At 28.8% G+C, this 12,947-nt stretch overlaps 1 protein-coding gene across 1 annotated transcript; it reads left to right on the top strand.

Moving 5' to 3' along the window:
* LOC136085515 (ATP-dependent DNA helicase pif1-like) lies at positions 1–1,646 on the top strand. The gene is made up of 3 exons (XM_065806828.1): positions 1–416; positions 516–1,107; positions 1,593–1,646. The coding sequence occupies exons 1-3, from the start codon at positions 1–3 to the stop codon at positions 1,644–1,646; spliced, it is 1,062 nt and encodes a 353-aa protein (XP_065662900.1).
* Positions 1,647–12,947: the final 11,301 nt, after the last annotated feature.

Raw genomic sequence — 12,947 nt, 5'->3', positions numbered from 1 at the left:
ATGGGTGGACCAGCTTGTAGTGGAAAAACGTTTACGTATAATTATTTGGTTGCTGAAACCATAAGTAGGGGTTTTAAATCTGCTACAGCTGCATGGACTGGCATAGCAGCAACTCTTCTTACAAATGGATCTACATTGCATGGTTTATTCAAACTTCCTGCCCCAATATTGGATAACAGCACATGTAATGTAACCCCTTACTCTATACATGGATATTTTTTAAAACAAGTTAGTTTGTTTTTACTTGATGAAACATCCATGATACCTAAACATGCCTTAAATGCAATTGATAGGTTGTTGAAAGATATTTGCAACAACGACTTTCCGTTTGGAGGAAAAGTCATTCTTTTTGGTGGTGACGTCAGGCAAATACTGGCTGTTGTGAAAAGAGGAAAACCAGCTGAAATTGTAGAATCGTGTATAAAATATTCCTTACAGTGGCGATAGGTGCAGAAATTTACATTAACTGAAAATATGAGAGTACATGATGGGGAAAGAGAATTTTCCCAATGAAGAGTCAAAGAAGAGGGTCCTTTTAAAGGATGCATTGAAATACCTTATCAGTGCATTATTAGAGAAAATGTCTCTATTGTTGATAAGATTTTTGGAGGTGCTGAACAAAATGATTATTCTAAACGTGTCATTTTAACACCCACTAATGTGGATTCATTATCAATTAATGAAGAAGTGCTTGAATGTCTACCGGGTGAAGTCAAAGTTTATTTAAGTGCTGATCAAATTGAGACTGGTGACATTAATGAAAGAAATAACTTTTCTGTTGAGATTTTGAACAGCTTAACTCCTTCAGGTATGCCTTCTCATTGTTTAAAATTGAAAATTGGTTGTGTAATTATGCTACTTAGAAATTTAGATCTCAAAGCTGGGTTTCGCAATGGCACTCGAATGAAAGTTTGTGCTCTTCAAAATAATTATATTGATGCAGAAGTTTTGACAGGTGTTTCCGGTGGTAAACGGGTATTTACTCCTCGAATTCGGTTGGCTCCATCAGATTCTAATTTACCTTTTGTTCTGAAACGTTGTCAGTTTCCTGTCAGATTGGCATATTCAATGACAATTAATAAAAGTCAAGGTCAAACATTTGACAGAGTTGGTGTGTATCTAAAAAAAACCGTGTTTTTCTCATTGGCAACTTTATGTTGCATGTTCAAGAACTAGAGCATTTAACAGTTTGTTTTTCAAAATTGATAAGCATACCATTCAAGGTATCGTCGGTGAAAAATGTTACATAAATAATGTTATTTTTCTAATGTTCTTAATTTATAGTCTAGGTTTTTCACATTTCTAAATGCTCATATCTCGCAAGCACGAGCTGTATGATGTATGTAATGACTTTTAGTAATTAATCATACTTTAATATATCAATTGTACTTTTTATTTATCATTTATTCTTTTTTTTTTGTTTAAACATTTGTTCCAAAATTCCATATAAAATTCCAAATGTTGCATTAACAAAATAGCATAAATTTTGAATTATCCCATAAATGGTTTTCAAAAATGTTTTATTTACAAATATACTTGAACTTTAAATGATTATTGTTTTAATATTAATATTTTTTTATAAAAAAATATAGAAAATGCAACCAGTTTTTGTTATTTTGCCTACTGTTATAACTGCTTTTAAATAGTTATTAGTGTCATAATTCATAGCCAAATGTGTAGAGCTAGGTTGTTAAACTAGCCAAGCAAGTGTGTGTAGTGCTAGGCCGTTAAACTAGCCAAACAGTGTTGTATCTTGCAGTGTATGTAGAGCTAGGCCGTTAAACTAGCCAAGCAAGTGTCGTGACTTGCAGTGTGTGTAGAGCTAGGCCGTTAAACTAGCCAAGCAAGTGACTTGCAGTGTGTGTAGAGCTAGATTGTTATGCTAGCCGGCTATTCTTTATAACTAAAAATCTATTTAAAAAGTAAAAAAAAGTAGCGATCAGCAAGATTGCAAACTTTGCCAGCCAAGAGCTTTAGTTAGCAGAGCTGTGAGACAGCATTTAGTGCCAAAAGGTGTTTGGACCGTCTATAAGTTACGTAACGCAAACTTATACAATAAAGCAAAAAAGTTCAAAAGTTTTCCCTCGCAGAGTTTTAATATTTAGATAAATTGCGCATTAAGTTTAATGAAAATTGACGCGTAAAAGAGCTAAATATCTCCAACTTTGGTTTTTAGATATATTTTGCGTTGCGTAATTTATGGACGGTACCTTACTGTTATATTTAATGTCTGTTGTCTAGCCTTTTATAGCTATATATATATATATATATATATATATATATATATATATATATATATATATATATATATATATATATATATATATATATATATATATATATATATATATATATATATATATGTATATATATATATATATATATATATATATATATATATATATATATATATATAACACATGTCTGTTAATATTTTGTGTAATTTCATCCTACAAATATCTTAAGCTATTTGGTATTGTTTTGCGTAATTGTTGTGATGTAATTGTTGTAATGTTTTGTGTTGATAGACAGCTTGGCTTACCTTCCCGTGGTGTCTATAGATAAAAATGATTACAGGTAGTTTCTCTAACTGCTATTAATTATTCACTAAAAGCCAATATAGCATTTGATATTACTATAGTACAATTGTTTATATCTAATTTTTTTATCTTTAGTGTTATTAATATTTTTGATCTTTGAATGAGATTAAACGAGTTGGCTTTTCATTAAAGATAAAGATATTATTGTTTTCAAAAATGAACACCATAGCCAAAGTGCTCACAATATTAAGTAGTTTTTAAAAATCTTTCTATTTTGTTTTTTTTTTGATTTCTTTTTTTTCTCTTTTTTTTTTTTACTTTTTACTTATTTTTCTATAACTTCCTACTAGGATGAAATCACGTAGCTTTTTTAATGTTTAATCGTCGTCCCTAAGATAATAAGTACTTTTAATTATTTTAATGTGGTTTTCTTTACAATAGGCTATGCTTGACTCTTCGGTCCTGGAGATAGCGGCTATTATAACTCATTTGGGCAAGTGCCTTCAACGTTAATTGATTTTTAAGAAAAATATGTTTTATATAGATTTTTTTAAAAATAGTTTCGTTGCATATTTAACTATTTATCATGTAAATAAATTTACTTTTTGTGTATGTTTGTAAAAAAACTTATTATTAAAGTGAACACAACTGTTCTATATATGGTTTTAATATCTCTTTATAGCCTTTTCAGCTCATTAGGCCGGGTGAATAAAAAAAAGCAATTGCTTTTATTCAACACTTTTAGACTAATTGCTCACCTTTATGTGAAAATATTTATCGATTTTGCTCAAATTTGTATCAATGTAAAGCGTAACAATTACTTTAAAAATGTCGAGTAAAAGCCATTGCTTTTTTTATTAACCTGACTTAGACAAAAATCAATAAAAAGTTTTGAATAATACTAATAATTTTGATGCAAAGTAAAAACAAACGCAAGGCAAAATATATACTAGACATTTTTCGCTAAATATTTTCTGCATTATTATAAATTAGGATTGGATGAATGATGAAATAAATATATGTTAATAAAAAGTAAATCGACATTTTCTTTACGGTATTTTTTTTTTTTTTTTTTTATTACTAAATAAGACTTGGATGATCTATGCATGGAATTCAAGTCATATTTTAACAAAACGATTTTGTGATTTGCGCATTTAATGTTCGAACGTTGCGGAATAAATGGTTAACTGTATCTTTAATGAAGTTTACAGTTTTGTTTAACTAAGAAGCCAAGAAAAATAAAAGTAAGCACATTTAAAAAAGTATTTATGAATTTATATTTCATTAGAGATAACAAATAAAAATTAAATTATTAATAATTTATTTACTAAAAACCCGTATTACGGGTTGCCTACTGCTCGTTATTTAAATAATATTTAAAGGATTTAGTAGTATACAACAGGAAACTGATAAAAGAAGATGAGTGCAGTTTTTATATCATTTTTAAACAAAACACTAAAAAATGTTTGTTAAGAATAAATCAATATAAATTCGATTTGTAGACTTCTACAGAAATTAAAAGAAAAGAAGCAAATTATACAAATCATAAAATAATTTATTCTTAACAAAGCATTTTGTTAATACTCAATTAATTATTATTAATACTTATCTGTGTATTAACAAATTTTTATACTTATATGGTGTTTTAATGAATCTGTGAAATGATACTTTTATCTATCAATCAAAACAGTTTTAATCTAAAACTGTATTTTTAAAAATGTATTATTAAAAATGTATTAGTAATATCTTAATCTTTTTATACTTAAGATTATCTTACCAAGATAATCAAAAAGAGTAAGGTTTTTACATTTATGTTATTGTTTTAAAAATAGTTAGCAATAACATAATTATGAAAAAAAAATTTGCTCACTATCTGTTAAAGAATCTATATATTTTTGAAACTCTTTTTTTTTCCATTTTTACTGTTATCTAATAATAAAAATAATGCAGAAAAAAAATTATTTTTTTAAGAACTGGCTCCCCTATCCGCCCCCGAATTTTTATAGTTCGCTGTTACCGAAAGAAAATTCATAAAAACAGAAATTAGGTACCAAAAGTGCTGCACTTAGTTATATATCTGCTCCCATTTTTTTTTGGGCTGAAATTTGGCAGATAAAAAGAAAATACATGTAGAAAGTAGAATAAATCATAAAAAAAGCGGGCTCAACATTTCTTCGATACGAAATTAATGTGAGAACATCGACAAATTTTCAAGGAAAATTGTCAGCAAAAAAGTTCATAAAAAAGTAAGGCAACCATACTTAAAAATAATATAAGAATCAAGCTTGGCTTTTCTTCTTTCAAAAAATATCCTATGTTTATATGTGTTTCTACAAAGAAATACCTCAAAAAAACGTTTGCCTAAGGCTACCTAAAAAAAGTGGTATTTACAGAATAACACATAGTAAACTATCTGCTCCCATTTTTTTTTCGTTGAAAATTGGCATGTGCTTAGAAAATGCATGTAAAAAGTTAAATCAATAATAAAAAAAGTGGGCTCAACATTTCTTCTACTATAGATTAATGTGAGAACATATACTATATTTTCAGGACCAAAAAAATCATGAAAAATTAGTAACCATACATTAAAAGCCACATAAAAATCAAGATTAACCCTTCTTCTTCCAGAAAAATATCTAGGTTTGTATATGTTTCTAAAAAGAATCATCACAAAAAAACTTTGTCTGACGCTACCTAAAAAAAAGTGAAAAAAACGTCGAACAAAATTTTAGTACAAAAATCGGCTCCATAAAACGCGATTTTCGCGTACCTATATATATGTATACATAGATATATATATATATATATACATATATATATATATATATATATACATATAATTTATAGTATATTTATAATATAATATTACAAATGATATATAATAACTATATACGATACGTTATAATAACTATAAACGATATAGATATAAATATTATAGATTAATATATACAACTAATTTATAATAATATGTTATAATTTTCCTCAGTCTCATAGACCACATCAAACAAAGTTTTTTTTAAGTTAGGAGTTGACTTGTTTACTCGAAGAACTTCACCTGTACACCAAAAGTATTTTTTAGTGTCGGTTTTTATTATTTTATGTTGAATAAATTTCCCAACAAGATAATTAACATCATTTAGAATAACAGCCAAGATGTTTGTTTCTTGTTGATTTTCTAATTGAGACAGTCTTGCATTCTTTAATTTTTCACTTAACTCTTCTTTCTGTTTTGCAATCAAAATACCTCGTTCTTTTCTTTCAATAAGAATAACTCTTCTCTCAATGGGCTCTGGAAAAGTCCTTGTTTTAATCACTGATTGTAAGTTACTGAACAACTCATAGTTTGTTAAGTCTATTTGCTTACTACCATTCATTTTAGTTTTGTAAAAATATTTAGGTTCACATTTAACTTCCATAACATACCTATAAAAATCCTAATGTACTCTTAATATTTTTTTGCTTTTAAATGTGTCAACTAACAAAACATATTCATCATCTGCTTCTTTTGAGGTCAACCGCATCTTCGTCCTCAATTTTAACAACTCATTAACCGATTTAACTTTTTTTAAGAAGGCTTTATCTTCAGCTGTTTTTTTAGCTTTATGCTTTTCAGACAACCTTTCACTCATTTCAAACTTTATAAATGACGTTGTTTGTATTTATCTTTCAATTTATTAAAGTTTGTTGAAGCTTTTTTTAGCAATGAGTCACACTCATCTAAAGTCTTTTTATCCAATCAGTCTAGTGTTTTATTTTTATACCACATAATATACGCTTGGATAGTTTGTATTTTGGCATTTAGCTTTGTACGAATTAAAAGATTCAATACCGCAAAGTCACTTTCTGACGCTTTGTTTGTTGTTGGAACATTCTCTGCAGCCTTACTTATACTATCAGAAGGATGCCAATATTTACCTCCAGGAAGTTGATCAGCAGATTGTCTTTCCAGAACAACTAACAAAGAATGACAAATTACTTCTAATGTCTGCTGTATTAAAATATTTAAATCAGTGTCATTAGTCTCTTCAAATAATTTATCATACAAAATATCTTTATGAGTATTAACATCACTTGGACTGAATATAGGTGTTTTCGAGATCATAATCGATAATGCATTTTTACACAAATCTGAAAGTTTCATTTTTAGGGTTAACAAAAATGGATTTATATCAAGAATACTCTTTTGTGATTTAAATATCTGCGAAAGTGGACCTGTAATTATTTTATCAACTATTCCAAGAGCCCGCACTTCTGCTAAATATAATTTGTTGCTAATATCTTCTTTAACTGCAAGTAAAAGATTATTTTGATTTGACCAATTTTAAAGAAACTCTAAAATATCTTTTGAATGAAAATACAAAGCTGCAGCATTTTAATATAATATATCAAATCTGTTAACAACAAAGGGTGCAAGCATACACTTACTTTGTCCTTTACCAGCAAGAAATGCATTAAAATACCCAGCAACTCCAGCTTCATCACTTCCCCTTACATGAAAAGCTTTACATGCAGTTCTAATTAATCTAGTGGCACCTAATTCAGCAGTACTGAATGCAAAAATATTTTCATAACTACTACTTAAAACTAACTTTTCGAATAAGTTAATTGTTTTATCAGTTTCTGTTGCAAAGTTAGATAATAAATGCAATTTACAAAAAAAATTAGACATTTCAATGAAATCTGCTTGCTCACAGATTTCAATGAAATCTGCGAGCAAGCAGAAATAATCGCATAACTTTAGGCATTAACTTTTGCCTCATATCTTTAAGCTTTAAATTAAACAGTGGATTAACTGCCCAAGATCAGACATGGTAGTTCTAAAAGAACATACAAGGTTGGAAAAATTGTTTTCCTTGCTGCTACTTTCTAATATGTCACATATATCATCTAATGTTTTGGTTAACGCATTAATAGTACAATCTGCATTACTGACAGCCATTTCACATAATCCAAAAGATAAGGTACTTCCACTTGTGGTAGTAACTTGGAAATTTTGAAAATGTCTATGATGTTTAGTGATACCGTCACTGTGAAGGCGATTGCCGGAATTAATTTCTACAATGTTTATCATTTCTTCCGTAACTTGAAGTTGAGCAAGTGCTAATGCCTCAGTTATAAATCAAGATTTTGTACCAATTGGGAAAGCTTCTCTATATCTATCTTTGCTAGTTTTTTTAAAACAATTGTGATAACTTCATCAACTTTGCTCATGCTGACATTCAAAGAAACTAACGCCATAATAACTTCTCTTATATCATTAGAATACCTTTTGTTTTGAAATGTTATTATACTGCGATCATGGAGAAGAGAACTTAAATTAAAATTTTTATTTTCTTTGCTTAATACTCTAGTGTTAGGAGAGTCTGTATCCTTTTCAGAATTATTTAAACTGTTAGAAGACAAATTTTCATGTTTATTTACTACCATGTTAAACTTCTTGTTTACATAACACAATTTTTTGCATGTAATTCTTTTTTTCTCATGAAGGAGTGCAACTTTATTGTCACTTTTTTCAAGCTTAACTAACAAAAGTTTAACTCTTATATTAGGATTTTTAATGACTTTATTATAAAAATCTTCAAATTCTTTTATTTCCTTATTTTTTTTCTTTTTTAATTGATGAATCATTGCTTTATTACTTGCATGTAATAGTTTGTATGTCCTTCTAGGGTCGTTAGATGTAAATTTTTTTCTTCATATTACTAATACGAACATTAGCAGATTTGAACTTATTTATACAACCAGATGAAGTAAGTTTAAATTTTTTAAAACAGTTTTTCGAGGTTTGTTAGTTCAATTTTCTTTTTTTACCCTTCGTTTTATTTTTTTCACTTGATATGCATAATAAACTTGATAATCCCGATGGATGGCTGGCCTCTTGAAACGTTGCCAATGAAGACTGAAGTTGTGGTGAAGTGACTCTGTGGTTTGCTCAGAAAAGATGCCCAGAGAGTGGTTGTGGCAATCAATAAACTGTGTCACATGGAAGAAAACAGCATGTGCTTTGGGGGTAACACTTGTGTTTGGAAGGTTGAGATAGGAAGCTTTAAACTCTTCAATAAGCTCACAGTAGTTCTGTTGGAGTGTATTCCCAAAGCAGGCATGAACAACAGCATCAAATTTTCTGAGGGTTTCAATAAATGGAAATGCCAAAAAGCAAGCATGCTTCTCTGCAAGTTGTTGAAGTGAGTCAACATTTCTCAAAAGCTTTCTACACTTATTGCCAGCAAATTGTCCTCCATGAAAAGGTTGTTGTTGAATGTTGATCATCTTTGGCCACTCATCTGCATTTTGCCAAACCTGACAGAGGTTCTTAAAGAGGTGGTTCACAACACCAATAAGAAGGTGAAGTTCCATAGGAGGAATAAAATCTAGGACAAGAGTATCATCAGAAAGTCTTATTATTGGCTGGTGAACAACATTTTGAAAGTCCCTTGCCTTTTTTGTTTGGGCACCGGCTGCTTGGAAGCGTTCAAAATGAGAACGAATGGAGTCAAATGTTCAAAGCTCACCACTGTGATGAAGATTCTTTGACTCAATGTCACACCAGGTGCAAGGGTGTGCACTAGAGTGAGATTGCAAGCCACAAATTATGTTAGCAAGCTTCATGTCGCATGACAACACAAAAGACATTCTCTCTAAACACAATTTATCCAGGATTTGTTTGACATTTTCATAGTTTTCAGAGATATTTTTTGCAATGGCCACCAAAAGTTGACGCTTCACTCCTGAGTCTTTGAAATTTTTAAAGAGAGGTTTCTTTGATGGAGGAGAAGTATCTGGTGTTTCTAAGCTCATAATACCAAAAGAAACTTTCACGAACCCGCCTCCACCATCTATCCCCACCTTAATAAGCTGGTCTGACTGAGGGCCTCTGACTTCAGCAACAGTGTTTCTTATTGCCTCCATGTCATTGCAGTACATCAATAAATTTTCAGACTCTTGGCTAGTGCTTTTGGATGTATCAGTAATTTCTGAGGTGACAAAGAGGTCAGAAAGTTGCTTTCCAAGAGATTCAAACTTTTCTCTGAAATTTTTCTCCACAACACGCTGTGGAACTACTTTGTTTAGAGTTGAAGCAAGCATATTCATTCCTCTATTTGAAAGACCAATCTGATTTTGAACTTGTACTAGATGTTGTGCAGTCAAGGTGGGTGTAGATGAAGGAAATAATTCTCTTTGTCGCGATGGACCTGCAAAAACTCACAGAAAGTTACTATTGTATAATTTCCGAAATTCATAGTGTATATTTTATTGCTATGCCCTTTGACAAAAGTTTTTTTTGTTTAAAAAGTACAGTTTTTACCTGGAGTTACTGGAAAGTGTCTTCCTACTCCTTGATTGAGACGGACAGTGCCATGGGGGGAAGGAACTTTGTTGGCAATTACAGAAACAGCCACTCTTTCTGCTGCTTTTTTGTCCTTTTTTGCAACTTCGAGTAAGTTCTGTCGTAACATCGCTTCAGTACAGACATGAGGGATGCCTCTTCCTATCAATGAAAAGCATGCTGAACTTCTTTTCTCAACAATTGGCTGTTCTATAAGCTGACTGGCAGTGTTTGTTGCTCCACTTATCTGAGGGCTTCTGAATTTTGCTTTTCCCACACTACAAATCAAGCAATCACATGCTGATTCTCTTGTTGCAGGACGGATCTTTATGTTTTGATAGTCTGGCAAGGAAGGAAGTTGGACATCTCTCCCTTCACCTTTTCTTCTGAGACTTACTCGACAGTTTTTACAGATTCCAATTGGTACTCTTTGGTCTTTAAAGTTGATTCTTTGGCCCAAAATTTCTTGACTCCGTTTAATCATAAAATCAGTCAGCTGCCTGTTAGCTTTGTTCATACAGAGAAAACAGACAGTTTTCCTGTTGTCTTCATGAGTTTTTGCTTGGTTAGGCATTTTGAAATATGACGCACACCTTGTTCTTTTAAAACGGTTTCTAAACTGTTTGCAGGTTTTTCCCGGAATTTTTTAGTTAATTATTTTTTTGCTAAAATATTTTGTATGTACTATTTGTAAAACAAATAACCAAAATAGACAGTTTTTTTGAGAAAGAAAAAAAAACTCTTAGTTTATTGACCTTATTAAATAAGCATAAAATTAAAAACTTTAAACTGATTTTTCTTTCTCGGACGATGATGAAAGATTTCAAAACCAACTCTAGTGTAATTCTACACATGTGTACTCTCAAACCTCCAAAGGGTTTTCTCAGGACAAGAGGTTCGAATTAAAAGTCATTTCGTGACACACTGGGATGCTAGAACGCAAATAAAATAACTTTAAGCTAAAATAATTACAAAAACTTAATTAAAACCGCTCCTACAGCCAAAAGAACTAATATCGAAAATTCTAGCAGATACTTTATGGAAGATTAATCATTTTACTTTTCGTAAAACATTTTACTATGGCATAATAGATTAAAAAAATTGGTCTAAATTTAATCTGAAAAAGCCTTCTTTATATATAAAAAACTTCGCAAATTTTGTCTACGGAATTTGTTACGTGACTGAAGTGCCTACTTGCAGAATTATATTTGGAACAACAAGAAATGTGCCTTGCGAGCCACTTATAAGTAAGCTTGGATCATTAAACGTGTACAAAATTAATATATTTTTAGACTTACAATTCATGTATAAAATAAAACATGAACTATCTGCGACAATATTTAATCAATATTTTAGTAAAATAAGGCATAAATACCCACCAGATTTTCCGGAAACAATTTTGTAACTCCAAAATTTAATCTAAAGTTATGTTTTTATTCTATTCAGTATCGGGACCTTTTTTATGGAAAAGTTTTAAACAGATTGTTCATAATAAAAAACAAACACTTCCGCAATTCAAAGCAAATTTAAAATGTCATTTAGTAAATATGGATTTTGATATTCTAAATATTGCCAGTCTTTTTTAAAAGTTATCTAAATAAATTTATAATGATACATTAACTTAAACAACTTTATTATGTTAACTACCAAAAAACTAAAAATAAAAAGAAGATCAACTATTATTAAGAATATCGATGTCTTTATCACACTTCTTCAAAAATGTTTACTTTTGAATATTTAGTCTTGAAGTTTAAAAAGTTTTATTTTTTTTGTTTCATTTAATCTAAACATGCAGTATCTTTTCATAAATTATCTTATATTTATTTTATTTTTGGCACTTTTATATATTTGATGTTGTTGTGGATGGAATTATATTCATTTTATTATAAAAACGACAATACGAAGTAATATGTATATATATGTATGTGAGTATGTGTCATGTGCGTATGTATTTATATAATATATATATATATATATATATATATATATATATATATATATATGATATATATATATATAGATATATATATATATATGTATATATATACATATATATATATATATATATATGTATATATATATGTATATATATACATATATATATATATATATATATATATATATATATATATATATATATATATATATGTATATATATACATATATATATATATATATATATATATATATATATATATATATATATATCAGTTTTTTGTTGTTGTTTTTTTGTCATACTATTTTATAAATTGTATATACTTAGTCATCTATATAAACTTATAAAAAGATATGGGTTTTAATTAATCTTAAATTAAATTATTATAGGTTTTTATTTTAAAAATTGTTATTTTGAATAATAAAATTATTTTAATTTTTGTTGATTTATTTTTGACCTCAATAGTAAACCAGCGTTCAAACTCATGAGATGAATTGTAGAGGTGTTTATATAGCATATATATTCTCAAGCAATTGCATTTGGCTTTTTTAATATATTGCTTTACGTAAGGTATTTTGGTTTATTTGTTTTTGCTCTTAAATAGTTTAATAAAATTGTTTTTTAGGTAAGAAACAAAATAAAATTCGACATTATATTTTTGTTTTTATTACCAAATAATATATTTGTCATTAGGATTGCATGTTTTTGTTGATTTTTGTTTGAACATTATTATTTCTTATTTATCTCTTTTTAGATATGTTCTTAAAAATGTTTTTACAACTTTAGAATATTATTTTCTACTTTTTCTTAAGTAAAGGTGATCAATGAAAGTTACTTATTTTATTCTTACGTTCACTTAAAATAGTAGTAAGTAATTTTATAGAGAAGATCATAGCTCTTAAGATTCTTTTGTGTTTATTTGTTACTGCAGTTGTAATACCACTGTTAATATGTTTACTGATAATAGTGAAATTGAAGTGAATGATATTAGGCTTGAAGAAGTTATTAGAAGAAATACTAATAGGCAACTTAAAAATAATTGTAGTGAAAGAAGTAGAACTAGGCAAGCTGAAATCAATTGTTGTCAAAATGTAAGAAATGCTGCTTGGAGAAAAGAAATTTATTTTTACCTAAATTAGAACAA

The sequence above is a fragment of the Hydra vulgaris genome, chromosome 09 (assembly GCF_038396675.1).
Source record: "Hydra vulgaris chromosome 09, alternate assembly HydraT2T_AEP".
In the NCBI taxonomy this organism is placed as follows: Eukaryota; Metazoa; Cnidaria; class Hydrozoa; order Anthoathecata; family Hydridae; genus Hydra; species Hydra vulgaris.
The sequence above is the reverse complement of the archived record's forward strand: the minus strand, read 5'-3'. Positions and strand labels throughout refer to the sequence as shown.

Coding starts and splice junctions, on each gene's coding strand:
- LOC136085515 (XM_065806828.1), top strand. CDS start 1: ATGGGTGGACCAGCTTGTAGTGGAAAAACGTTTACGTATAATTATTTG. Junction 417..515: donor CCAGCTGAAATTGTAGAATC/GTGTATAAAATA, acceptor TTCCCAATGAAG/AGTCAAAGAAGAGGGTCCTT. Junction 1,108..1,592: donor AAGGTCAAACATTTGACAGA/GTTGGTGTGTAT, acceptor AAAAAAATATAG/AAAATGCAACCAGTTTTTGT.